Raw genomic sequence first — 26,096 nt, 5'->3', positions numbered from 1 at the left:
CGACCAGGAGTAATTGAATGTGGTAATTGTTAGCTTAGGTAAGGAGCGCTTTAAAAAGAAATGTTGAATAAAGATTACTTATGGGGTGCTTGTTTTAAGAGGGAAGTGTAGTAAATTTCAGGACAAATTTTTAAGTGGCAATAGTACAGGCACAGCCTATGCTGTAGGCAAAATAAATTTTCTGAACTAAATGATTCCTCTCAGTCAGCTAGTACAGTGTGTGTTTTTAGGGTGAAATATGTATTGCTTTCATTGAACTGATAAGAACAGCTGAAGCCTGAAAGCAGGACTCTGGTGACCTGGTTGTAATGCCTGGCAATGCCACCTGCTCCTCACGGGATGAGGGGTGAAGCTTTGCAGAACAAGGGGTGGCATCAGAAAACCCTTCTTGGATGTGGCAGAGATGTGTGAGTAGTACTTCATTTTGCAAGAAACAAGAAAACTTAGGGTTTTTTCTCTTATTCCTGCACTTTTAAAACTGGTGTATTGTTACTGTTCTACTCGGTGTGGAAGATGTTAGGCTAGATATGTTAATTCCAGGGAAAAGTGCCCTGCACTCCTCTGGGTTAAAGTGATATATGTGTCAAGCATTATATATTTTATGATTGAATTTTAAAACAATATTTTCTTCAAAAAGATTCAGTCAATATACATGACTCTGGTAAAAGTAATATGACTCACACAGCCTGTATTTTATCGATATGTGAAGCCTGTCTTTTACAAAAGAGCACCACAGCACTTTAAGATAACAAAAAATCAAATGGGTTTGAAGATGCTAGGCAGCGTGTTCTTGTAGTGCTGTGATTTATTCTTGCTCTTGCAGAACTGCAGTCAAAGAATATACAGGCAGACTTTTCTTTAGATGATTAAAAAACGTATAGGTAGAATGTGAAGGAAGAATGTTACATGCTTCTATTCAAGCTTTTTAGGTGCTGTGGCCATAGGATAGTTCCAGACATTAATTCATCTAATTTTACCCTTTATTTTCCTGGTGTTCTCTTTTCATCTGATGGACATAGAAGGCATGATTTTCTGTACTAGTTCATAAGGACAAGGATGTGTTGGGACTGTGCTGTGTAAGGGATGAGGAACTCTAGAAGGATGACCTGGAACTTTTTAATGTTCCTGCAATGCATATTTGAGTATCTTTCTGGGTAAGGGGCAGAGATACCTTGCATGCAAATATGCTTGCAAGCTCAGGCTCACGTGAAATTCTCATTTGAAATTTGTTGCTTGTTGTATGGAGCTTAGGCCAAGATCTGTTCACCTCTGGTTTTTTCCAGTGTTCAGCACTGAGTAGCCTTCCCTGCTTTGGCTAACTGAAATACATTTTAGGAAGCAGCTGCCTATTGCCAAGAAGAGCCAGCATGCAAGAATATTTCCATCTGGGATGACTAACATGTGCCCAATGTACATCCAGTCTCACATCCCACTCGGCAAACAAAATCCACTGATGAATTAATTCTCTTCTTGCTTCAAAGACCAGTCAAAAGATGAAAGTGAAAAACTGGACATATTTCAAAAAATTACATTATATGAAAAATAGGTCATTCAGCCAGTTTGCAAATCATAGATTTTCAAAAATGTGAAATGTCAAGCAGTCCAGTTTGAAAAAGTGTATGTTCCCTTGCTTGTTGCATATTTTGCTAGTGATGAAAAGAACATATTCAGGAAGGAAAGACAGTGGTTTAACTCCTTCTCAGGATAATGCCAACAGTATTCAACTTGTTTGACCCAGGCCTATGTCAATATAGACACGATGCGTTTGTCCATGCTTAGTTTGTAATTCTTTCATAACAGAAAGAGCAAAATTAATTTGAACAGTTGTAAATATAAGAGATACAACAGTTTCTGGTATTTCACAGTTGCAAATACTCAAGTCTGCTTCTTGTGAAGACACTTGGTTTTATTGAATGTGTTATAAGCATGGCTGATCCTTCTCATGCACTGAAGGGATGTCGATGCTGAAATAAAACTCCATATAAAAGTCCACTGGTTTCTCATATATCAGTGGGTCAGGCAATAAAATATATAACTGTGATGCTAATTAAATTGCTATTTTAAAGATATGTCTTTAATAAATGGATTGTTTGTACCTACCCAGAATTAAAAACAGGGCTGTCAGTCTACTTCAGTACAGCTGTAAATACTAAAAACAATACACAGAAGCTGCAACTTCTTAGCTAGTCTCAGAGGTGCTGGTCTGGGGAGGTGTAAATCCTCCACCCAAGAAGAATGCACAAAATGCAGCTGGCTGCTTAACTGGTGGTACATATATTAGCAGAGCAGAGGCTTATAATTACATAAATCCTTAAAAAAATTAGCTATTTAGTAAACTTTTTGAGCAGTACCAGTGCTAACTGCCTAAAACTCAGGCAATCCAAAACTCAGACAACCAACAAAGAAAATGTTGACCCGAGAAAAACAGTATTCATCTCAAGAATTAAATCCTAAACTGATGTCATGTGCAATCCTCTCTGATGTGAGTATTCTATTCTAGTTTGTCCTGAATGTGCCTGGTATGTTTTTATATGTTGTAAAAACAAATGCAGTGATTTAACACCCTGGAAAGTCCAAGTAGGTAATAAATAGTCCAGTTCTGTAGAAATGCAGGGTCTGACTTTCTGAGATCATCTGTGCTCTCTGTGAACATTTGATCCAATTAGCACATCTCGGCATGTCTTCTGCAGGTGCCAGGGAGTGAGCCACGTGTTCACAGGGCTTCCCTCTCAATTTATTGTGATCGCAAATGGTGATCCATCCTTGTGGAGGCAAAGGTGAAGACCAGGCATAGAGCAGGCTCACTGGAGCTAGTAGTTGGGCAACATTTGAAAACCAGTAGTTTACATGCAAATTAAATAAAACCAGCTTTGTAGGGAGAGGTAATACTTTTTTATTAGAGCAACTTCAATAGTTGGAAAAAACAGGGAAGCTTTTAGACAGACAAGACCACTTCTGGTCTGGAACAGAAGCAGGAGTGTTCAAGCTAAGACCAAGCTGAGAACAATTGCTCTACTGTTACTTCATCATGTTAAACAAAGCACTGTTAGGATTGATTGACCACCTCCTAGAGCCTGAAGAGTCACCAAGCTCTGAGTTAAGAAGAAACAGTATTTGGTCCAGCTATGTCAGTCTATATTCATCCCACATATGGCTCCACCAGCTTCAGCAGACAAACGTCTTTAACTAAGCATTTAATGATAATTTCCATTGAGGAATTGTTTGTTTGCTGTAAAAGGCAGGGTGGCCTTAGTGGGCAGGACTCTAGGCTGAAACTGTAAAGCCAACCCTCTGCTCTTCACTCAGCTGCTGATCTGCCGAGTGATCTACAGTGAGTGGGTCCATCCATCAGCTTCTGCATGGTAAACGGGCATAATAAAACTGGCCTCCTTGCAAAGTCCTTTGAGATCTACAAAGAAGTGTTACACAGCAGCTATACACTTCTTCATTAGCAGCTCTTTTTCATGTGGTTCTTTTAATAGACATATGGGTTCTGATTTAGATCTTCTGAGCAGGGTGTAACGCTACTAGTGCTAGTAGAAACTTTGCCAAATGTGACTAGAAGACTCTACTACTGTGGTGTAAGCAGTTAAAAAAGTTGTTTCTCTGAACTTCCCAATGTCTTTTAAATAGGGAAAGGCTATTTGTGTTCAGGAACGACAGAAGTGTCTTCATCTCCATGTACAAACTGCAATGGTACATCCAATCCAAGCAGGCACCAGTGGAAACAAAGAGCCATGTAGGCACTCACAGATTCTCCAATAAATGTACAATTAATGTTATCTAATTCACATTTAAGTAAAACACAGGAAAAATAATGCGGAAGCATTTCCTATTTTTCTGTAATTTGTGTGTGTGTGCACAGTCAAACATACAAATACATAACCATCGGTGCAGCAGCAAATGTATGTACTATGAATATGTGTAAGTATGCATACATTGGCATTAAATAGTGTGAAATATTTTAAAAAAATATGGCAAATAAACATTCAAGTTGCATAGCCAAGCAACACTGGATATTCCAGAATGCAGGTTTCCTGGGCATCCTTAATTAGCCCTTCTGAATATGTATGATGATACCATTTTAATTACATGACAACGTGTAGGGTTTTTTCCAGTAACAGATTCTTGTTTCAGCCAGTCAATGAAAAGGCAGTTGTTTAACCCTTCTGAGTTTTATTTTCTTTCATTTGGTGCTGTGCCCTCAGATCTCACATTAATGCACATGGTCTAAGTGCTACAGTGAACACAGAAAACGTTAGTCCCCTTCCAAGCTTTTATTTCCCTGTCACTCCCATGGCAGCATCTTAATATGCCCCGAATCCTGATTAACTGTTTCTGCAACACATCTGTGCAGGGTGAGAATACTATTATCATCACAATATTATTGCTGTCATGCAAAAGCACTGAAGCATAGAGGGAGAAAGGACAAAAATGTCAGAATGACAACTTCCAGTGAAAGCTGGAAGAGAGATGTGGAAGCTTTCACATACGTAGCATTTCCCTAGCACTTTCTCCACTCGAAGCACAGGGCCAGTTGACTTCAGCTCTCAGCACTTCTGCATTTCAAGCCCCAGGTGTCTCTTGTTGAGCACCCAGAAAATGAGGCCAAGAACTCAAGAGGGAGGAAATTCCAGAATGATGTCATTATGCCTACACATGGGGAGGGGGAAGGAGCTAATCGTGCCCAGGCAATCCAAATTCTGGCATTTGCTAACATTTTAGCATTTGGCTTACAACCCTATCATTCTTTTAGCTGAGTTTCTCTGTGTATGTGTATACATTTCTCTAATCTGCTAAAAATTCTTGTACTGCCTTCTCAGTAAAACTAATTTATTGAGGTGTGTGCCCTTGGGAAAAAGCATGGCATGTGTTATAATAACCTTTACTTATTTTTCCTGCTGCAATTAAAACTAGAGAAATCTAGGGAAACTTAGTTTTGATTGTTCCCAGAAGAGGAAGGAAGGGAAGTAAAGAAGATCTACCTCAATAGGTGCTGAAGTTATCAATACAACCCCTGCTCCAGCTGTGCCTCAGCCATTCTTTCCCACTCTGCTTTAGAAGCAGGAAATAGCTATAGGTAGGCAAACAATTCAACACCCAAAATCAGGGGGATCGAGGACTTTTAGGGGACAGGGATAACTTTGCTTTTCTTCAGTCTGAAAACCCGCCACTAAATCTCAAGTTTTACATTAGCTACATCATCCCTATCCTTTACCAAATTACAGGTGAGGCACTGAAAAGCATAGCATGCTGCCTTAAAAATCCCAAGATTTTCAATTAAATATTGGTTTATTTTTTGTTTGCTGCCTGCAAGTTTTCTCAAGCCCTTCCCGTGCTGAAACTTCCCTGCACAAGCTGACAGGTTGGAAACAGGTTAAAAATGGAAGCTGAAATCCATATGTAAACAGCTGGCTCCAAGAGCTGGTGCTCTAGGGAATGAAAACTTGTAATGCAAGACTCACAAAACTCTTGTGGGAGTTGGCTTCATTAGGTATCTACCATAAGCGTGTCTGTGTGCATATATCTGTACACCATTGCGATCCTATCTGTATATGCATATGTACCTGAGGTTAGCAGAGTATTCATTCCCTGCTGTGTTGGTCACTACTCTCTCTTCTCACACTTCTCATCTGTTCTTTGAAACTGGGAGTGCCTCTCTCATACATCCCCATCTCAGCTAGCACCACCGACTGACAGCAGAAGGACCTTTTTTTACCCCTCCTGTGCATGTACAGCAGGAGAGCTTTTCTCACTGACTCTCTGCTGACTGCGTCAGATGCTATCTGTCTTTCAGCCAGTGGACAGAGCAGTGTGTTTACCCTGCTGAACTGAGATGCCCTGGCTTGCTCTCTAAAAGCTCTTCTCTATAACCTTTCTGTATAGGGTACCTAGGGAGACATAATTGTCAAGTGAGGCACCAAAGGGAGGCATCGTTCCATGGTCTGAAAAATCCCTGATAAAGGGGTGGCATTTGTTAGTAGCGCTTTTAATTCTGGAAATGCCTCCCCATCCATGCCAGGTTCCTCCTCCTCTCCCAGCCTGTGGAGTGCATGGTTCTACCTTCTCCCTGACACCAAGCTTTCCCTTTCTCCTCACTGCAGTCGCTAGCAGTAAGGGGAGTGATGGCAGATCTTATGCCAAGATTTCCTCATTTTCCCAAGAGGGAAAATCACATCTGTCCATGCTGAGACACTTCCTTACAGTATGTGGCTAAGCCATGCTCTCCAGCCAACATGTCAGCTAGCAACATGTGCTCTGTGGCCTTCTGGGAGGAGAAGTCCTAGGGTAGGCAATGTGGTGGGAATAGTATGGTGCTTATTACATTATTGAAAACAAAATACAGCTGCATGTTACTGTTGGCTGAATGCAACCTGTCAGCACCAACATCTCCCCAAGACACCAGGACTGATTGCAGCCAGCCTTCGCAGGAGAAGGTGCCAGTAGCCAAGCAGTTGGAGAAGCATGACGTGTCACCCCTGCCTGCTTCCAGGCCGTGTTAAGGCGGCAGTGTTAGAGCAGAGAGCGTGCCTGAGGAAGCACCATGTCATGAGGAGCTGTGCGGTGACAGGCAGGTTGCTCCAAAAGCCCCGAAGGAACTGCAGCAGTTTTGCTGACGGCTGAATGCCCTGGGGCCAGGACAACATGTGTTCTTTTGTATGATGGACTGACCCAGGGCACCAGTGGTGCTTGCTATGCCCTGATGGTCCATCAGGCTCCAGGATCACTCCAAAATAATTCCTCTATAGCCCACAGATTTGCTCATCCTAATTGGTAATTACTGCAATTCACTTTTTTAGGACCAGCTCTATTTTCAGTCCTCATAGTTCACTGAGCCTAGAAGGCTGAGCCTCCCCACCCTCTCAACAGTGTGAGCGGGTTGGGTGCCGGCCCTGGGCACTGGAGAATGAATCACATTGCTGTAGCTGGGAACAAGTAATGAGGATTAGGTAGGCTTTGAGCCATTTTGGTGCATCACTCTCTTTCCAGCTCTGTTTATATTATGTTTTGGTCTGGACAATCAGAACCTTTGTGACTTCAGACAGACATCAAGGAATGAGTAGTCTGCCCTCCTGAATAAAATGAGAACATGTGACTGTGGGGAGAGAGGGGGAAGGAGAGAGGCATTTGCATAGGTCAGGAAAGGTCATTCAAACATCTGGCAGTAGTAAGTGACATGTGTCAAATTTTAGTGTTCATTAAATTTTGTATTAATGCAAGAATGGTTCTTAAGCTCCAAATGCCACTATTGGTTGCTGTGTTCCCCCAGTTGATGGTGATGACTTTTCAGAACTGTACCATGCTTGTTTGCTTGCTAGTGGCATCTGACCTGAGGTCAGATTTCTATTTAACCCCGTCCTGTAGGTCAAAAGACAAATTAATCTGGTGAGAATTGAATTGGAAATGAGGTGTCTGGATAGCAGGTGTCCCAACCCTGAATAGCTGCCAGGCTGAAACATGTTTGCATCTGTCTTATGCCATCCAAGAAGTCATCTCTGAGGTCAGGGAGATATTCAGCTGACATCTGAGATGGGAAGTTGCTACAGGGAGCAGAAGTGGCAGGTGCCCTGTGTTAGCAGATTGTCTTGCAGTCAGGGGGAAAATGTCTGAGAGTGTCACTCCAAGTATGTTTCCATTTATTGTGCACTTTGCTTTACCTGTGTTTGTTACCAGTTTATAATCGTACAGGAGATATACAATTTCCATCCCCTTTAAGGAGGAGAATCTCACAGATCTTTTTCTTCCTTTTTTAGAGGATGAAGATGATGAAGAGATGGTGGAGCCAAAATCACAGGATGACTTGGAGACAGAAAATCAAGACCAGAAGCAGGAAGTGAAAGAAGGTACTTTAAAAAATGAAAAGGATTTTGTTACAGCTTTAAAGGACTGAATCCTGCAAGTAGTTATTCTCATAGGTAATTTCCATTATTGAGAACACTGTGAAATTGAAACAGTCACTGGTTTTATTGATTCAAAACCATATGATTGGCATAAAAGCAGAAAACTGTACCCCAGCGACCCAGGTGGTAAGTCCGAGAAGCTTGTGAAAGGCACAAGACCTCAGCTGTTTAGAAGAATCTACATGTTCTCATAATTTAGGAACAAAGTAGAGATTCTTGGATTCCAGAACTGGAATCTGCTTACGTGAAAGACTTAAAATGCGGATGCCAGGCATTCCAGCTGCTCCATAAAGTTGGTTGATTTTCAGAGGTACTTAGAGCTCATAATTGTCTGCCTGCTTGAGAGGGGCGAACTTAAACCTAGTACTGGTCAGGAATCTTCCAGCAGAAAACCATTTCACTGGAAAATGTTGATTGTCAAAACTTTTTGTGGGAGCTGCCCCAAGGAAACTTAAGGTCAAAACTGAAGCGAGGCAGGTCCAGCCCTTCTGTCCATTCCTCTGGATTGAGACACTCTCCAGGATTACAAGAAACAAAAATTCAGGTTACTACTTCTTTCTGATGCAGACAAGAGACACACCAAAGTCATGCATGTCAGCACGGGACACAGTAGATATGCTGGGTGTGTCTCATTTGCTTCTCTTGGACCTGTTCTAGCTATTGTAACTAGAAGAGGGATGTGAAATTTGGTCTTCCTCATCTGGAATTTACTAGAGTATTGGCTATTCTGGTGTGTTGCTTTGAATAGTCAGTGCTCACCTCTGTGTGGAGTCGGGGAAAAGAGCTGAAATAGCACGTCCAGTGCAAGAGGAAATTAGTTTCTTCTCCAGCATTTCTTAGCTGTGTATTGCCAGGACTGCTCATAACACTGTTTGCCCTCTTGAAAGGTAACTTACTTCATCAGGTAGGGCCTAAGTCACTTCTTGCTATGGTGATCATTATCAGCCTGATTCTGTGACCTTGGCTTTGTTTTTCACAAGATAATCTCACTAGGGGAAAAATATGGGGTAGTTTTACAGAGAAACCCATGAAATTGTTAACTATGAATACAGCAGTGGATGCTCCTTTCTCATCTAGGGGAGCCTGGCATGGTTTATATCAGTGTCCAAAAAAACTGAGTCTGGTGTATAGTGCCCACATCCTCACACACTGAAGTGAGTTGCAGTACCAGCCATGCTGTTTTGATTAGAAATTGGTCTTTGTTCCCTCTTAAAAGCATCACAGAAATTATTCATGCCATAAATACTGCAGTGTCCATTGCTCATTAGGTCGTTGTAAAAACGTGGAGTGAGGAGCTCACTCCTCACACTCCTTGTCCTTCTGCTTCTCCCACTGCCCCCAGCCACTGCTGCTGTGGGTGGAAAGGAGCAGCAGGAGCAGTGGTGACAGCAGGAACAAGAGTCACACAACAGTCTGCAATGGCAGAACTGAAGACATGAGCAAGGAAATGACAACACAGAAAATTTTACTTTTTCCTGAAAATTACCCTTCCTCCCAGAACTGGGGGTCAACTCACATATGGGAGGCTCCAGCAGTCACTGGACCCAATACTATCTCTTTTACTGATGACAATAGGACCCCATAAAAAATGGTATCACTGCAGCCAGTGCAAAAGCAGTGTCCTGAGTTGCTGAACGTTCCTCTAGCATTCAGCTTACAGCTGATCTCATCCCCATTTGTTTCCACAAAAAACCTAATGCCAGCACTTATACCTGAGGAGAAAGCACTCCTGCATGAAAAGAAGAAAAAATCTAAATACATTCCTGAACTGATTTATTTCACCTTTTCATGGGCTTTCAAGTTAGCCTTTTATGTACTTTGCTGACCAAGCACCACTGCCAACATCTTTTATTTCTTTGTTATGTTTTAGTCTCAGGGCAGCACTCCCCTTCCCAGCCTAGCAGACCCCCCAGGAACAGCAGGTCACTGGGCTAATTTAGCATTACTCTCAGACACACAAACTGAAGGGTGTAAAAGCAAGGCACAGCTTGTTTTAGCAGAACCAGCTTTGTGAGGTGCTAACACTTGACTGGGTTCAAGGAAGAAGAAAACATGCTCATTGCCTGATAGAACGTGAACTCGACCTGCAGTATGTGTTGTGACGGATATAATAGTGGCATGCTGATAACTGGCATTAAATGCTGTGAATCAAATGAAGCAGTCGTTCCCAAATTGACAGGGAAGGGAGTCCCATTTTTTAGCATTCGGTGTTGCTCTCTCCCTGTTGGCTTTAGCCCTTTCGCCAACAAAATCCCATTTTCCTCTCTGTTGTAATCACCCTTCTCATGTTCTGAGCAACATTCAGAGTTTGAAGCCATCGTTTGTGTTTCATGGAAGTGATTAAAACCATGTTACAAGTCAAACAGGGGTTTAGAAGAACATTTCCTGTCGGTGCTGCACTCTGTGTGCCTACTCAGAATTAATAGCTTTTCTGCAAATTAGCACATAATGGGTTAAAAGCATGTTTATGTTGGCATTAAGTACTCTGGCTTCTTTTTCTCTGTAAGGCAAGACAATATTTTGCAAACTTTTTAAAGAATCTCTAATAGATATTATAGTGGCGCCATTCACACTGCTATATAGTAGTTAAGGCTGTGTCAGCACTTCCATTATGAATCCTGTTTTTCAGGGATTTATAACCCAGCCGTAAAAATTTGCTCTGGGCTGAAATTTGGTTTCAGCTCAGGGAGCACATTTTTTAACAGATTAAAAAAAAATCAGCATGGCCTTTTTTGAGTTATGGGAGTGTAAGAAAAAAAAAAACATGGGAGAGAGAAGTGCAGGGAGAGAAAGGCAGACAATTTTTTCATGAATATAACTGAAAAATAGGTCAGGATGAAAAATAAAGCTTGGATCCAGTCTGTTCAGTCTCTCTCTCCCCAAGCCAGCAGGACAGGAGTGCTCTATTTTTATAATGGTATTTTAAGAGGAAATGTGACTTATTTTTTTTTTCTCTGTGGTTTGTAGTTAGTCCAATTTAATTCTACAGGCATCTATCGCATGCTTAATTTCCTTGTCTTCCCCCCACACACCCCAGAGTCGCTCTGTGGGGTTTGGTGGGATTATTCAGCAGTCATGGCTGTCTGCAGGATCTGACCCTAGTTCTGGACCCGTCTCAGCATCACTGTAAGGTACACAGTGCACCTGCAATAGGGCAGCCTGTCCGGCACAATGCCTCTTGTGGCACTTCAATGCCACGGAGGTGCTAAGGGCACAGGCACAGCTCAAGCCCCCAAAGTGTTTCTGGAATAGGAGGTGAAGACCTGGCTTGTTGACCATTTGAAGCATACGAAGCCTTGGGACCCCCTTGTGTTTCTGCCATGGGGCTGCCTGTTGTCACCTGTGTCTCAGGTACATGATCTCCCCATTGTTCCTGGAAGAGCCAAAGTGTGGGATACCTGCTGGTGAACTGGGCTGGGCTCTGCCTGTTCCCAGCCTCTCCTGACCACATAAACAAGAGACTGGTCCCAAACTGTGGCATCAAGTGGGCTGGGGCTTTCCACAGCCAGAGAGCTCTGGAGCTCCACCTAAGGCGCCTCTTTGTGTCAGTAGAAACCACATGAACAGCGGGACGGGCTGGGTCTTGAAAGTGGGCTTCAACCTGTGTTTATCTGAAGCCATGGATATATCCACAAAAACTTGCATGAAAGGCAGTGATGGGGGAGGCTGGGATCTGCAGCTTCAAAGACCTGCTGTGCTCCCCTGTTACCCTGGCCCTGTGCTCCGGGCTGGGTGTCCACACAGCAGGCTGCGCTGGCGGAGATGGTTTAGCTCTTGAAAGCTCAAGCATCAGTATCGGAGGAGCAGGAGCAGGATGGGTTGTAGTGGGGTTTGTAACAGCCTGTAACACCATGGTTTCACTGCCACTGACATCACAGTGAGCTCAAGATGTGCTGACCCATCCTGATACCCTGGCACAGGTGTGCCCAGGGTGGTGCTCAGCACAGCCCCAGGAGAAGCACAGTTACTGGGAACAGCCCTGCCTGGCACGGATTCTAATTTAAGGCTCTAGACCCTGCTGCTCCAGAACCAAAAAGTCCCTAAATGCACCTCAGAATCTCCCTTTATATGTTCAGCAATTAGGCCATGCAGGGGCTTGCATTTTAAACCCAACACAACCAAGATAACGACATATATCAAACCATGCTATGGCACATATCAAACCAGAATATGGCATATATCAAGCCTGACATGAAAGTGAGAAGCACAAGAAAAACAAGAGGATCACAGGCTATTGGCAGGCAAGGACTAAAGGCTGCTGAGAGCTGCTTAGCACCTTGCAGTTCTCACGCTGTATGTTTCTGCTGTCCTCAGTCGTCAGCACATCTAAGGTTTACATGGGTTTAAATCTATGCTGAAAGAAATAATACAGCTCTTAAAAGGGTTTTCACTAATCTCCTTCTGTCTCTCGTTATATCTCTGGGCTCATAACAAGGCTGCTTCCTGCTTTACTGTTTTTATTAGTGCGCACTTTCTTTCATTCACTTACTCCTTTTGTTCTTTTTTTCTCTTTTTGCCTCTAATGGACTTCATTACTCTTGTCAGGTTTTTACAATTGCTGAGGTTCCAGGAGAATATATTTATATTCTATTATACGTATTTAAATGTGGGTCTTTTTTCTGGTTTGGTTTGGGGTTTTTTTGGTTGGTTTTGTTTAAGTATCTTTTTGGCTCCCCTGAGAGAAGATCAGATCCTGGTACTTAAATGTTTGTAAATTTGATCCTCACTGTTATCACAACTATTTATATTTACTACAAACCTGCTTCTGCCAGAAAAGAACAAGTCTGTAGCATTTTTTATCTTAGTTACAAAAGATCCAAGTAAATGTTTAATATCTTCTTTTTTTTCTGTTTTGTCCAAAGAAATCTGTGGATAAAGGACCTGATGTGAAACATGGTATTTCTGAGGACCATGTTAAATCACTTGAAATAATAAAATGTTTTTATTTTTCATAAATAAATGTTGAATAAATTGGTTGGTTTCATGTTATGTTCAGGTTTTGTTACACATTCTAGACCTTTTAGTTCATGCACAAGGGTACAATGCCTTTCATTACAGATATACCTTGTATCATCTTCCTCTGCAGTGTCCTCCATGCGTATTTAACTGCATGTTTCAATTTTAAATGTACATTCCATTTTATTTTATACAGTGTTATACATAGAAGGTTTCTCTGATACATGTTGTTGACCTCATAACCCCAGAGCCACCCAGACAGCACCCTGCCTGTGGGTCTGCGATCCCACTGGTGTTTCAGTGGGTCCGTGGACAGACACGGTGCCCGGTGGCCCTGTTGGGTAGAACTTTGTGGCTGCACCATGGGTCCCTCTGCTGTGAGCTGTGCAGGGCTGCAGATGGGTTCAGCTACTCTGGGTGGGAAGCAGAACACACGCACAATGGTTCATTACGAAGCTACAGTATAGAAACAAGACCGAAGTATGAACCTTCCTTTGCAGGAGCTTCCATTGCACTCCAGGCAATAAGCACATAACTTTTAACACTAGTAAGCTAAGCATTGCACTAGGCTTTGTTAGACATGGAAGGTTAGATGTGGTTTGTTTGGTTTTTACGCCAGGGAGAGCAGATACTTGAAGGCAAATGCTGTATTCTTACATGGAATTTCTGAAGCTATTGTCACATCACATACGTCTCTGTGGCAAAACAAAACAAAAAATACTTTGATCAGCTACTTATGTTTCTCAGAGTTTTGCTTGAAGAAAGCCTGTGTCTCTTGAAAGCTGAGATCAAAGTAACTGTAAGCTCCCAGATAGGAAGAAAAATTGCAGAAAATTACATACATTCTTTTTATTTTATTTGAGGTAATGGACAGACAGGGAGAAGGAACAAGGGGAAAATGGAATTGGCTCTGAAAGATAAATGGTTAGAAAATCTTCATATTTGAAAGAACAAGCCTGTCTGTTTGGGGTTTTTTGCTTATACTTCATGTATTTGTAGTAGTTACAGCAATGTTTTACACTGGAAAAAGTAATGATGTTAACATTCTTGTAAGAAGAGATTGCCTCAAATAAAACTTCAGAGGCAGCCCAATGAAAGAAGAAAATAAGGTTAAAATATGAAGCTTAATATCGCCAGGGGGCATCTGGTGTGTCAGTCAGATGAATGAGGTAAGCTGATTTATGCCCTACAAACTTTAGCCAAGGTGTTTCTGATGGTTTAATAGACTGCTGGCCTCCCACAGATCATTGCTAACTGCAAGGGAGATTTTGCTGAGGTAGAACTGCAATCATGTGTGTCTCCATTGCTTGGGAACACTCCACAGCTCCCAGGCTGTTTATTTTTTGCTTTTTCCCTTTCTATTGATTTTTGCTTGTATTTTCTTTGCCAGCTGTAGTCGGCAAATGGCCGAGTAAAAATTTATATTTCCAAGCTATAGAGAGGATTTGATTTAGCACATAATTTTTACCATTTGGAGCAGTGTAAAATGAGTTTTCCAGTTGCCTTTGCAGTTATTTTCTCCCCTTTTATGCCGTTTTGCTGCATTGTCATGCTTGTTGTCTTTGATTCTCGGAAAGCAATGCTTTAGTGGTGACAGTGGGATATTGCCTCATTACAGGCTTCCTTGCCAGATGAGTTCCCCTAGTGCCAATTACTATTCAGCAGTGAATGCTGCAATAGGTCAACCTGTACTTTTTGCTAGTCATTTCTTTTTTTTTCACATGCATTGCTTCTGTCTAAAGCACTTAGGGCAAATTGTGCTCCTGCCTTGGTAATTGGCGCTCTGCTACTCAGGGGGACCATGCAGGGGGACACAGATATTCTCTAGATGTGTGGAGCTCCACAGGGACCACTAACCTGGTGGCTGGAGGCATAGGGCCAAGGCCATAGAAGATCATCAAAGGCTGAAGTTTCTAACTTCTTAGCTGCTTTGTCTCCTGAGGGCCAAATTGCTCCTCCACCTTTTTCATTTTTCCTACCTTCTATATTTAGCCCAGGTGTAGTGCAGAGATTTTGTCTTTCAGAGCTAACGCTTTGGCCAGTTGAGGCAAACCTGAACATGGTGATAACAGCTTCTCCCAACCACAGGGACTGCTCTGAAAGCAAGTACACTGAAAACTAGGGGATCTGAGTACTACAATAATGCCGACCATGTCACTACTCCTACCTGCTGTTGTGCCTTTCAGTCTGTCCTTGCCCTTGGGGCTGATGGTGGTGTCATACTTGGGCACCAGAGCTCACAAATCTAGTGTGAACCACAGGAAAATCAGATGGTGAGCGAGGGCTACATCTCCCTCATAGATGAAAGAAGCTGTGTGGCATGGGACAGCAACTGGAAAGTAATTTTGAACTGCAACTTTAAACTATGTCACTTGTTTAATTAAACATCAAGATAGGTATGACAGGGCTGGGAGTTAAACTTTGATGTATACTGGGTGTTCTCTGAGGCATCATGCTGAATTATCTTTTTTGGCTGCTGATGTTTTAACCCATTATGGCCTAGGGAGACTGCAAGGTCATTTTCACAAGTAAACACCTCAAATCTGTAGTGTAAAGCCAAATGCAGGAGACCTTTGATCGCCAGTTAAACTCTTAAGTATGAGCCTCTGTAATCTTGCAATAAATCTGTTTATGATCTGCTGTTTGTGTACCCAATTATAAATCTGGAACAAAATTCTGTGTTAGCATGATTCCTATGATGTCGATAGAGTTCTCCATGCTGGGAATTTAGGGTAGTTGCAAGGTTGATTGGGTGTAACTGTGAAGATACTAATGGCATTTTTTGAAATATAAGTAATTCTAAATATAACTGAAATGATGGTTTAAAAGCATATGTGGGCAAAGGCATAATTGATACACAGCAATGCTATAATATCAGTATGACCCTACTAGTCTAATTGAGAATAGAGTTTTGCACTGTAGCAATAGCAGCATCCCAATTTGCTTTCCCTCTGATGCTTACATTTGAGTTGGAATTTACCAGCAGGTCATTAAACTGATGGAGATGTAGCATTGGTGCATCCTGCAAAGACTGTATTTTTCAAGTGAAGGGTCATGCTGGAAATACTAGTTTGGAAGTAAACATTTAGCATCTCTGCGTACATGTAAAGAAGGAATTTCATCTCGTAGGAGCCAGGCTACCCTGCTTGGTGCCCAAGGTGGTTCCTACCTCCTCCTAGAGCAGCTTTGGCTACAGCTCAGTGGCATTTGTTGCTCGGCTCTTAGGACTGCTCTGCAAGGAATAAAATTGCCTTAAAGAAACTGGTGTTTAGCCCGTTGCTTTCGATTTTGTTGCCTCAGAGAATATCTTTGGTTATTTCATTGCTTCACAAAAGCTCTAAAGCAAAGACAGAAGTTATCAGTGACACCAGGATAAATGGGAAGAAGTGAAGGGAGAGATTATGTGAGCCCTTTTAATACAAAGAACTGTACTATGAGAAGATTATTTTATCTTGGGCTCCTCTGACAGGTCCCTTGTTACATAAGTGTTCTGCTTTTTCGAGTTAGGTATTGCCTAAATGCCAGTCACAGCCATTTCCTGAAGTAGGAACGTGGAGTTTATTTAATTTGTGGGGGTTAAGTATTTTCCATTTCAGAATAATAAACATATAAGATATAGGATCCCTTCTATGTAAATGCTACTTTCTGAGAATATACAGCAGTATGTTTAGATATACTAAAAAATTCTTAGTCATGATTTTAAGAGCAAAGCTTTGATTTTTGTCCTGACATTGCTACAGCGAGCTTTCATGTCAAAAGAAACCTACTGAAGATGTTGATTAATTGGGAAAGGGGTGAAATGTCATACTCTTAACTACATTTTTTCATTTTCCAAGCTCCTCCTAGAGAACTGACAGAAGAAGAAAAACAGCAAGTTCTCCATTCAGAAGAATTCCTGATATTTTTTGACCGGACGATACGTGTAATTGAGCGAGCCTTGGCTGAAGATTCAGACATCTTCTTTGACTACAGTGGCAGAGATGTAGAAGAGAAAGATGGGTCAGTTTGGGGGAGGGTTGCTTTTGTAAAATAAGCTTTATAAAAATAATTCCAATGCCAGGAAGCCTTAATTTTAAAACTAAATGAAACATTTTTATAGCTAAGAAAAAGTTAAAATCTGTCTGTGAAGGCCTGCGTCACTTTGTTAGCCAAAATTATTTTGTAAAATAGCTTCATGCTTTATTGGTCTGGGATTTTTTCTTTGTTGTATTATTCAGGTTGTTTAATTATTTTGTTTCATTTTGGGGATGCAATTTCAAATTCTGAAGAAATAATTGAAATAGATAAATGTGTGTATACACATGTAGATATGGGTGTGCATGTGTACATTCTAGTAGTGTACATCTGTGTGCTTATATCATCGTATTTTTACAAATTCAAATTACTGTTGTTTATATTCTACTACTGCCTCAGGTCTGTAATGGATCCCACTGTACTATGCATTGTGTGGATCAAAATTATGATCTCCCAAAGTGTTTGCAATCTAAATAAGACAAGAGGTGACAGGTTGTGTATTCAGCAATTGATAGGGGAGTAGAAGCAGCAAAACTTGTTAGTAGCAGAGAAAGCATTTACGTTTTAACAGCTGCATATCCATTGAAGCCTCATAGCAAATCAGTAGCTGTATTGCACTGAAGTTACTAACTGGAGGTTACTTTAGAGCATCGCCCTTGTGGACCAGCTAAATGCATCAGTGTGGCAGTGTTGGACCAGCACTGATCTTCAGCCCATCCTAACGGAGCCAAAAGGCATCTGCCCTCTCCATCGCTGGGAGGAGGTGCTGTATCTTTAAGATTTCAGGAGTCAAGAATAAGGGAGATTTTCATATAGCTTGGAGGTGAAGATTCAGAAAGGGGGAACGGAATGCCAGGGCCAGGTTCGGTCCTGAGAGGCAGAGGTGGCAGAGGTGGCCCCGGGGTGACCCAGAAGGGTCAGGAAAGCAGTGGGAAATTAAGAACGGTGGTTTTGTGAAACGAATGTAAAATTTGTTCCTTGGTGCAGATTCGTTATCAGCAAGACAGTCAGCAAGAGCAATTAAATCAAGGTGGCAGACTTGCCTAGGCTGGGCAGAGTTGTAAGAAGAAGTAGTCAGGACCTTTTGCATTGCTTTTCACAGCATTTGAACCCTGGTACTTCAAAAACTGTCACTTTGTTTGAATTCACACAGAGATGTTCAAGCAGGAGCCAACCTTTCCTTTAACCGTCAGTTTTATGATGAGCACTGGTCAAAGCATCGTGTTGTCACCTGTATGGATTGGTCTCTTCAGGTAAGATGTGAAGCCAGGAGATATGTTTCCATATCCCTTCCAGCTTCTCCCTAAAAAAAAATGGCCAGCCTCAGTTTGCCCTTTGTTCTGTGGAGTATGATATTATATTTAGCTAACAGCAGGACCCTGAAGGAGTGAATACATGTTGCTCAGTAAAGAGGAGTAGTGGACAATAATGAGACTGAAATTTTTTGGTCTTCAAAACCAGGATGTTGTAATAGAACTATAGGTTAACAAACATACTAAGATGGAGTCTTTATTTTAGCTCCCTGTTCCACACCTTCAGCACATAGAAGTTTTTTAGGGTAAAAGGTTTAAAATTAAACCAATTAAAAATAATTTTAAGTATGTAGCAATTGATTTAGTAAATAGTTTTACGTAATAATATCTAAAATAAAAAGAATAATGAGAAATAAATATTTTTTCTAATATACTAAAATTCAAGATGTGAAAGTATGAACAACTTGAAAAGACTGAAAAGCGGTCTTCTGAAAAATGCTTGGTCCTCTCTTCAAGCAATAGAAGAGGAGACCGCAGCTGGCCAGGGAGCACACTAGAGCAGCGTGCCTGGAATGTATCCAGTATCTGTGCACTGCAAAATATTGTCATATTGCAAAATAAAACTGACAATAGAGCTGCTTAAGCTTCCCAAAACCAATGCAACCACATCAGCAAAGCACAAAAACCAGGTTAATTAGTTGCTCCGTTAGAGAGCTGGTATTAGCACAGCACACATATCATCAGATGTCCTGTCGAATTCGTTCGGTCCCAGTTTTGCTCCAGCCGTCCTCATCCCCTCTGCTTCATCCCTGTTAGCCTGTTCTTAGGTTCCAGCCTGGAACAAAGCAGCTGGTTTCCCTGGGCAGGAAACCAGGGAGGCTCTGCTCCAAGGTCCACGGTACAGGTATTACTGAAACTGTTCCAGGAGGGCATAGACTTAGAAAATACTAATGCAAGCCAGTCTGCCTAGTTGGCCCCAAACCCAGCCTAAGGTGTGCCCTGGTGTGTCCAGAGCCATGTGATGCAGGCTGGTGTGGGTGGCAAACATGCTATAGATGTAGCTGAGCCCAGTGCAAAGAACAAGGTTTGCTTAACCTAACCTTAGAAGTAGCTGCTCTTTCTGCACCATGTTAGATGTGCATGTGGATGTAGCCTGTGTTTAAGGTCAAGTACGTAAATGGTGTGTGCAGGTTGGAGAGAGGCAGTGGATAAGGAGCACAGTGACTCTCACATCCATCCTTCTCTCCTTCCCCTCGAAATAACAGCAGGGCTGCTTCCATCTCTCCAGGTACTTCTCAGGTAAGGTGGCAGCTTACATGGCAGGCAGCAGGGACAAAAGGAGTTGGAGGGTCCCACTGAGCATCCCTGGTAGGCTGTGCAGGTCTGGCTGTCTGACCAGGTGTGGTGCACAACAGCCAGCTGCAGAGAGGCTTCTTGTAATACCCAGATCATGCCCTGTGTGTGAAATGAAGGATTTATCCCTTTGCTTTCATACAAAATATCAGCTTAACTACAGGTATGCACTGGTGTGATGTGGGTGGCCTTTGAGCACATATGGATTTCCACAGAAATCAAATATAAGCCTGAGGAAACACTTATCTTAGGTTGTTCACTTGTTCAGGGGCTGGAAATTACATGGAATTCTTATCTGATATTTTCCTAACAGGCAGTTCTTACTGTATTCCCAAGGCAGCAAGAAAAAAAGCCGCCTCAGAAGAGCACTGCCAAATGTAATTGCTCAGCCCCTGGGGCTCGAAGGCATGTTCTGCTTCCCACCTCTTTGTTCCAGGGTGGCCCCTCCTGCCTTCCTCCTCCGTTAACTCCTCATGCGCAGCTCCCTGGCACCCCAGCCAGGCTTGTCCATGCCGGGGAGCTTCTGTGTGCTGCTCTACCTTCTGTGTGCTGCTCTACACTAGCTTGGGAGGAGGGATTTGCCTCCTCTCTTGCTTGCTTTGAGGTGTATCATGTAGCAGGAGCTGGAGCCGGACAGAGGTATTTCACCAAACCACTAGCTCCGCTTCTCACCCATGCTCCAGGACATGGCAGTGTCCAGTATGCCAAAGTACTTGAATAATCATGGGAACTGCAGAACACATTGCTCAATTTTCTGCGATAAAACTGTTGCTGCAAAACAGCCTGGAGGCAAATTGAAGCTTAATCAAACAAAGGACCTTGATGCATTGATTAAACAAGTTATTCTGTTCCCAGTCACATGTAAAATACTGTCCCAAACATGTGGGATCATTCATACCATTAAAGCTAAACCACTAGACCCTTGATTCTTTTGCAGAGGAAGGGGAAAACAGCTTAGATGCTTCATCAAGGATCTAAGGGAAAGGCCCAACAGACTGAGTGTAAACACAGAGAGACAGTGGAATCACCTTGCTCTGTCCATGAGGTAACATAGCTGATCCAAAGCCAAGAAAACCAAAGTCTTATGGATACTGCCGTGTCTCACTTGACTTTCAGGCAGCAGCCTAGAATGCTGTTTCCCACAGCACCATTTCCACATCGTTTTCTGTTGCAGTCACAGGACAGCTGGGCACCTGGTGAGGACTGAAATTCTGTAAAACGCAAGTAGGTTGAGTGAAGCAGTGAGTGGGCAATGCCAGCATGGATTTTAGGGTGCTGCACTTAGCTCTGTTTTTTCCAGAGTCAAATAGCCTCACAATGGTGTTGCCCAGCTAGGTATGACCCCAGCATCTGTGTAAACTTGAAACTGTATTTCCAGTCAGATGCATAAAACATGATTGCAAAACCTACGTATAGACCAGCAAGATTTGAGTCAGTGTTTGTTTATGGCCAGACATGCTGCCAACCAGAACATGCTTGCTAAACTTTCCAGGAACATGAACCAACCCCAAAGCACCTCTAAATTGATGCTTCAGACCTGGTCACATGCCCTAGCTGGCTGCAGTCATGCCAGTGGAAGGGCTTGTTACTCCTGCCTGCCAGGGTATCATCTGGCCCCTCACAACTGCAGGCTCAGCTGCTCGTGTGAATGGTACCTCATGTGTTCAGCCAAAATGAGATGCCCTGACAAGAGTCTACTGCATATGCTGTTTACTTGGACCTGGGCCAATGTGGGATGAGAAGGTTCAAAGAAGCTGAGCACACTGTTCAGAAACGGTTGTAATCTGTCATGGGAGAGAGAAGAGGGGGGTGAGATGGATGAGACCAGTGGAGGGCAGGCTGATGTAGCTGTCCAGAGAAGTGTCTCAGGTGTGGGGTTAAACCACCCCCAGGTCTCCCTCAGTTCTTGGGGGGGGAGGAGAGGTGTTTGGTCTGCTGCATGCTCTAAATCCCATGCAAGTGATCTGGGTGCTAAACTGCCCTTACAAGCTGGGCCAGCAGCCAAGGTCTGTCAGGATGTAGGTACAACCCCGTCAGAGCTGCCCCCAAATGGGAAAGAGGCGGCTGTGGGGACCATGTGTTGTTGCTGGTTTTCCCACACGTGGGTCCAGGCTCATTTGGAACTATGAGCTTGAATATAAAAATCATCAGCTCCATGATGTCTTATCCATGGAAGTGTACACAAAGTGGGAAGGAACAGCTGCTGAAGGCAGAAGTTAAAGCTGTGTGCGTTATTTCTTCCAAATGGATTTTGAAAGCAGAGAGGCTCAAATCCCAATAATAATGATATAAAGGTGGTGGGGTTATTTTTATTGTTAAAATATCTGGTGTGGACCAAATTCACAGCTCCCAATAGCACTATTGGCAGTTTCTTTGTCCCACTTCCTTTACATCTACCAGCTGCACTGTTCCCCTGTAAAGTGGTGAATGGTTTGGCAGGAATTTACCTGGGAAAGACAAAAAATGACAATGATTTGCAGAGGTCATTGAGAAATTCTCAGGGAAAGCATTCCTAGTTTACAAGAGCAGTGTGTGGGTTCTACAAACCTTGGGCTGCTGTTTTGCCGGTCTGCAGAAGCCATGTGCTTTTCTCTGGATGTGCCGTAAGGGCTACTGCCTTACTTTGACTGTTTAGAGGGAAGGACAGAGGCTACCAGAGGTGCCTAATGTCAAATGTGTGAGAGTGGAGAACTGCTAATGTATAGGCAAAAAGTACTTGATGTTTTGTGGGCAAATTGTTGCTTCTTATGGTGTTTTAAAATGATACAAGGACATCAACAGAATGTGAAAATCTGATTTTTCATATATGATCTTATTTGGTTGTGGATATATGTGTATATATATATATAAACAGAGCAAATCCATGTGTGTATTGCATATCTACTTCTATAAAACAGTGTATAATGGGCGTACAAGAAAAAATGAATCTGATTTTAGAGTGCTCATTACATCAATCTTACTGAGTCAGTGGAATTCAAGGTCACCCTGTGCTTTACAAGATGACTTCAGCATCTTGCAAAATTCAGCTTCTGTGAAGAAAATGTTTTGTTTGCTATTTGAATCATCAAGAAGAGCTTTCGAGTTGATTCTACGCATAAGTGAATAGGAAAAGTGCATAATGAAATAAGAAAGAATGGTTTTCAGGGAAAGCTGAAAAACCTGTGAATTTCAGAATAAAAGCAAGTCAACACTATGGTCATAGTGCTTTTATTATCAAAATCAATTAAGACAACAGTTTGTCCCTGAAGAAATGGTTAAACAATTACGTTAGAATGACTCAAGCTTTCAGATTTTTCCTCTTCCTTGCTTTGCATTCCCTTTATGAATATGCTGCTGGTTGTCTTTTCTGAGGATTGCCTGCAGAAATTAATGTTGCCTTAGTGGTATCTGAGAATAACTGATAGAGAGCAAGGAGCAGGGGCTTTAAGGATGTCAGGGACAAGTAAAATATAAAACTAAACTGAAGCTGAATGCTATGATTGGACTAGTGTATATTATAATTAAAAGCAGATATTGTGCATTTAGTGTAGATTATTTCTGTCTCATCTGATTTTGCATAGATTCATCATCATCCATCTTATTTAATTTTCTTTTTCTTTTTCTTTCTAGTACCCTGAGTTGATGGTTGCATCTTATAACAATAATGAAGATGCTCCACATGAGCCTGATGGGGTAGCATTGGTATGGAACATGAAGTTCAAGAAAACCACACCAGAATATGTTTTCCATTGTCAGGTAAGACTGAGGAAGCCATTAATTTCATGCTAGACAAAACAAAGTTTACTACATGGGGCATCTTCCCACTGTATATAAAGAGGCTGAGGTTAAAAATAGGCATTTTTGGAAAAGGTGCATGTGGCAGTGCAATGTTTTTAGAAGGCAGCCAGCCTTCTCAAACAATACCAAAAGCCTGTCAGGGCTGGATGTCATTCTTTGTCTGTTTGAAACAGTCCCTAGGAGATTTAGTTTATAAAGCCCTTGCACTTATGAAGTAACTGTGGTGTACCACTTCCTCTTCCAAGCAGCAACATATGCTTTCCCACCCACGTTAGCTTCCTCACATCCTCTGCACTCCAAGCTGCCTACCCTTGCCTTGGTTCTGCTCAATATCATGTCTTGCCTTTAAAATTGGGAAGTACACTTTGCGTTTCTGGACATGCATCTTACTTACAGACTGATAAAAACAATCTTGATTACAAAGACTACTCCACCAATTTCTGGTTGACTGTCCTTCAGGTTAGCACAACAGTGCTTCGCTTCACTCAGTGCTACTTTGTGACCATGCTATTTTAGAAGTTTATGGACAGTTACAAAATAGTTGTGTGTTTATTTCCATAGGTCTGTTTACTCTTCTTTTGTCACCGCTTTGATGTGTGAAATGGCATAGCCTCATATTGACAGAAATGTTCTGCTCGTTGGCTCTGTCTCCATCAAACTGTCCAAACTGTGGAACAGGGCTTGGGCCAAATTCCCAACCTATTCATTAATGGCCTTCTGTGGTAATTAAATACAGGATAGTGGTATTCAAAAAGCCATATGGAAAAGTTTCAGCAAGTAAAGCTTAACAATCAGAGATTAGTAAAATGCAGATTATTCTGCGGTAAAAATTGCTTCTCTTGGAAGGATATGTATTACCTGGCTAATTGTGTAAGCTAAGTGTCATTTTACATTCAAGGACCAAACATCTTTTTGAACTAAGTCTATGTTTGGACTTGGGTACATTATCAGATATAACATAGTGGGAGGGAGTTGCTGGAATTGAAGTTACTGCTTCAACCCGATTAAGTAACCTTTAATTCTGGGCATGTTTTTCTAATTTGCTATACTGAAAAACAACTTCACAAGGAGGCTAGGCCTGCACAACAGATATGCCATACAGATTTATATACATGTATATGTATGTGTGTGTGTATTACCTTTGAAATGAGAACTTTTATTTTTCTGGATATCATATTCTGCAGACTGGTGTGTTCTTTCAGACTGCTTAAGATCTTATTTCAGACCCCATGTTCAAATACTTCTAGAATGTACATGCAGCTTAATATTTTAAACAAAATATTCAAGCGAAGAAGTTGCTCATTGCATTTTCAGGAAGAATAATCCTTAAACTAGATAGATTTTGCAATCTCATAACCAGATTCAGGGTAGCCCTTCTGAGTACACAGAGGGCAAGTTGCCTACAGACATAACAATCTGCTCCATTCATTAAAAATTCTATCTAGTTTTAAAAGTAGTACACTTAAACGGGGGAGGTATGACTTGTTAAATTGAAAGCACTGAGACAGGCTGTACACCCACCCTATTAGAAAAACACACATGGGACAGAGTGGTGGCCAGAGATTTGGCCTGGCTGAGCTTTTGTCTAATTCGCTCATTTGTTTAGATGTCCCCCTTTTTAGAACTGGAACCTTGAAACCTGTAAATTGAGAGACACATGGCACTGCGCTTTCATGTGCATGCTGGATTCATCATCTTCCAGTTAGATGAAAGAAATCCTTCTATCCGTGGGAAATACTTATATTCTTGGTCAAACTGTCCACAGATAAATTGCATTACAAGTCTGTTATGAGTTGCAACCACGTTTGAACCACCAATGTAGGACTTCTGACATGCAGAATATCTTCTGCATCTCAAATCGAATGGGGATACCCACGTGAGATTAAATGGGGAAGCAAAAAGGATAAGACTTGGTCTCCTGAACACAGGTTTTGTTCTAACTTTGGAAAATAAGGAAAAAAAAATATCTTAGCTCAGAGTCTGGAATTCAGTTCTGTAGATCATAATGTTATTCTGTTAGTGGAAACCAACTGTATTACTAGTCAGCCCCCCCATCATTTACATTACCATTTTGCAAAAGAAACATTCCTGTGTTTAGTCCTGATTTAGTCATTTCTTTAGGTCTTCTGTGAGACAGGCCCAATTTTCTTCTGCAATACATGGTGTTATAACAGTCCAGCCCAGCAGCTAGAGATGAGCACCCACCTTATCATTACAGCTAGGTTGCCCAGATATGACACACACAGTACTTTGAGTGTGTTTTCCCAATAGACCCCTATTTTCCTATCCAAAGACTTTCCATAAAAATGTGATCTTAATAAATACTGTGTGGTGCTGACTAATATACCTTTTGCCTTTCAATTTTGGGGCTGACAAAGTGAGATACAAGCAAGTAGAAACTCATTTCCGATGTGACTGTCAAGGAACTCATGCAAGCCACTTTTGAAAAGTCAAATCAGTGAATAGGTTTATGAAGCCATTTCTGAGGAACTTCTAAGAAATTCCACCTCAGGAGTTCTGATAACATCAATAGAAATAGGTATATGAAGCACCTCTGGACAGCTAAAATGCCGGCTGAACTTCAGCAGGTAAAACCTCAGATACCTCTTGTGCACATTTGGCAAATCCTTGAAGCTAGGACCCATAATGTTTTTCCCTTTCCTGGTATATTATACAGATCTAAGTGAGATGATTACCAAGGAAGTTCTGAATTTTCTTTACCTCTTTTTATGACTTTTTGTAATCTTACATAGGATTATTGAAATTGTCATAATCAGAACAGGCTTTCCCAACACCTTTGCTGAAAGTTGCTAGAACCCAGGGGCTTCAACTAAAGTTGTCT

At 41.9% G+C, this 26,096-nt stretch overlaps 1 protein-coding gene across 6 annotated transcripts in view; it reads left to right on the top strand.

Moving 5' to 3' along the window:
- DYNC1I1 (dynein cytoplasmic 1 intermediate chain 1) overlaps window positions 1-26,096 on the top strand; it is a 193,937-nt gene that overhangs the window by 97,939 nt on the left and 69,902 nt on the right. For all 6 annotated transcript variants that reach the window (XM_055806306.1, XM_055806309.1, XM_055806308.1 and 3 more), the window contains 4 exons: window positions 7,755-7,844; window positions 16,694-16,856; window positions 18,025-18,124; window positions 23,087-23,212. In XM_055806306.1, the coding sequence (XP_055662281.1) occupies window positions 7,755-7,844; window positions 16,694-16,856; window positions 18,025-18,124; window positions 23,087-23,212 (479 nt within the window). The remainder of the gene's footprint in view (window positions 1-7,754; window positions 7,845-16,693; window positions 16,857-18,024; window positions 18,125-23,086; window positions 23,213-26,096) is intronic.

This window comes from Falco peregrinus, chromosome 5 (genome assembly GCF_023634155.1).
Source record: "Falco peregrinus isolate bFalPer1 chromosome 5, bFalPer1.pri, whole genome shotgun sequence".
Classification (NCBI taxonomy): Eukaryota; Metazoa; Chordata; class Aves; order Falconiformes; family Falconidae; genus Falco; species Falco peregrinus.
This window is presented reverse-complemented; position numbering and strand designations above follow the sequence as displayed.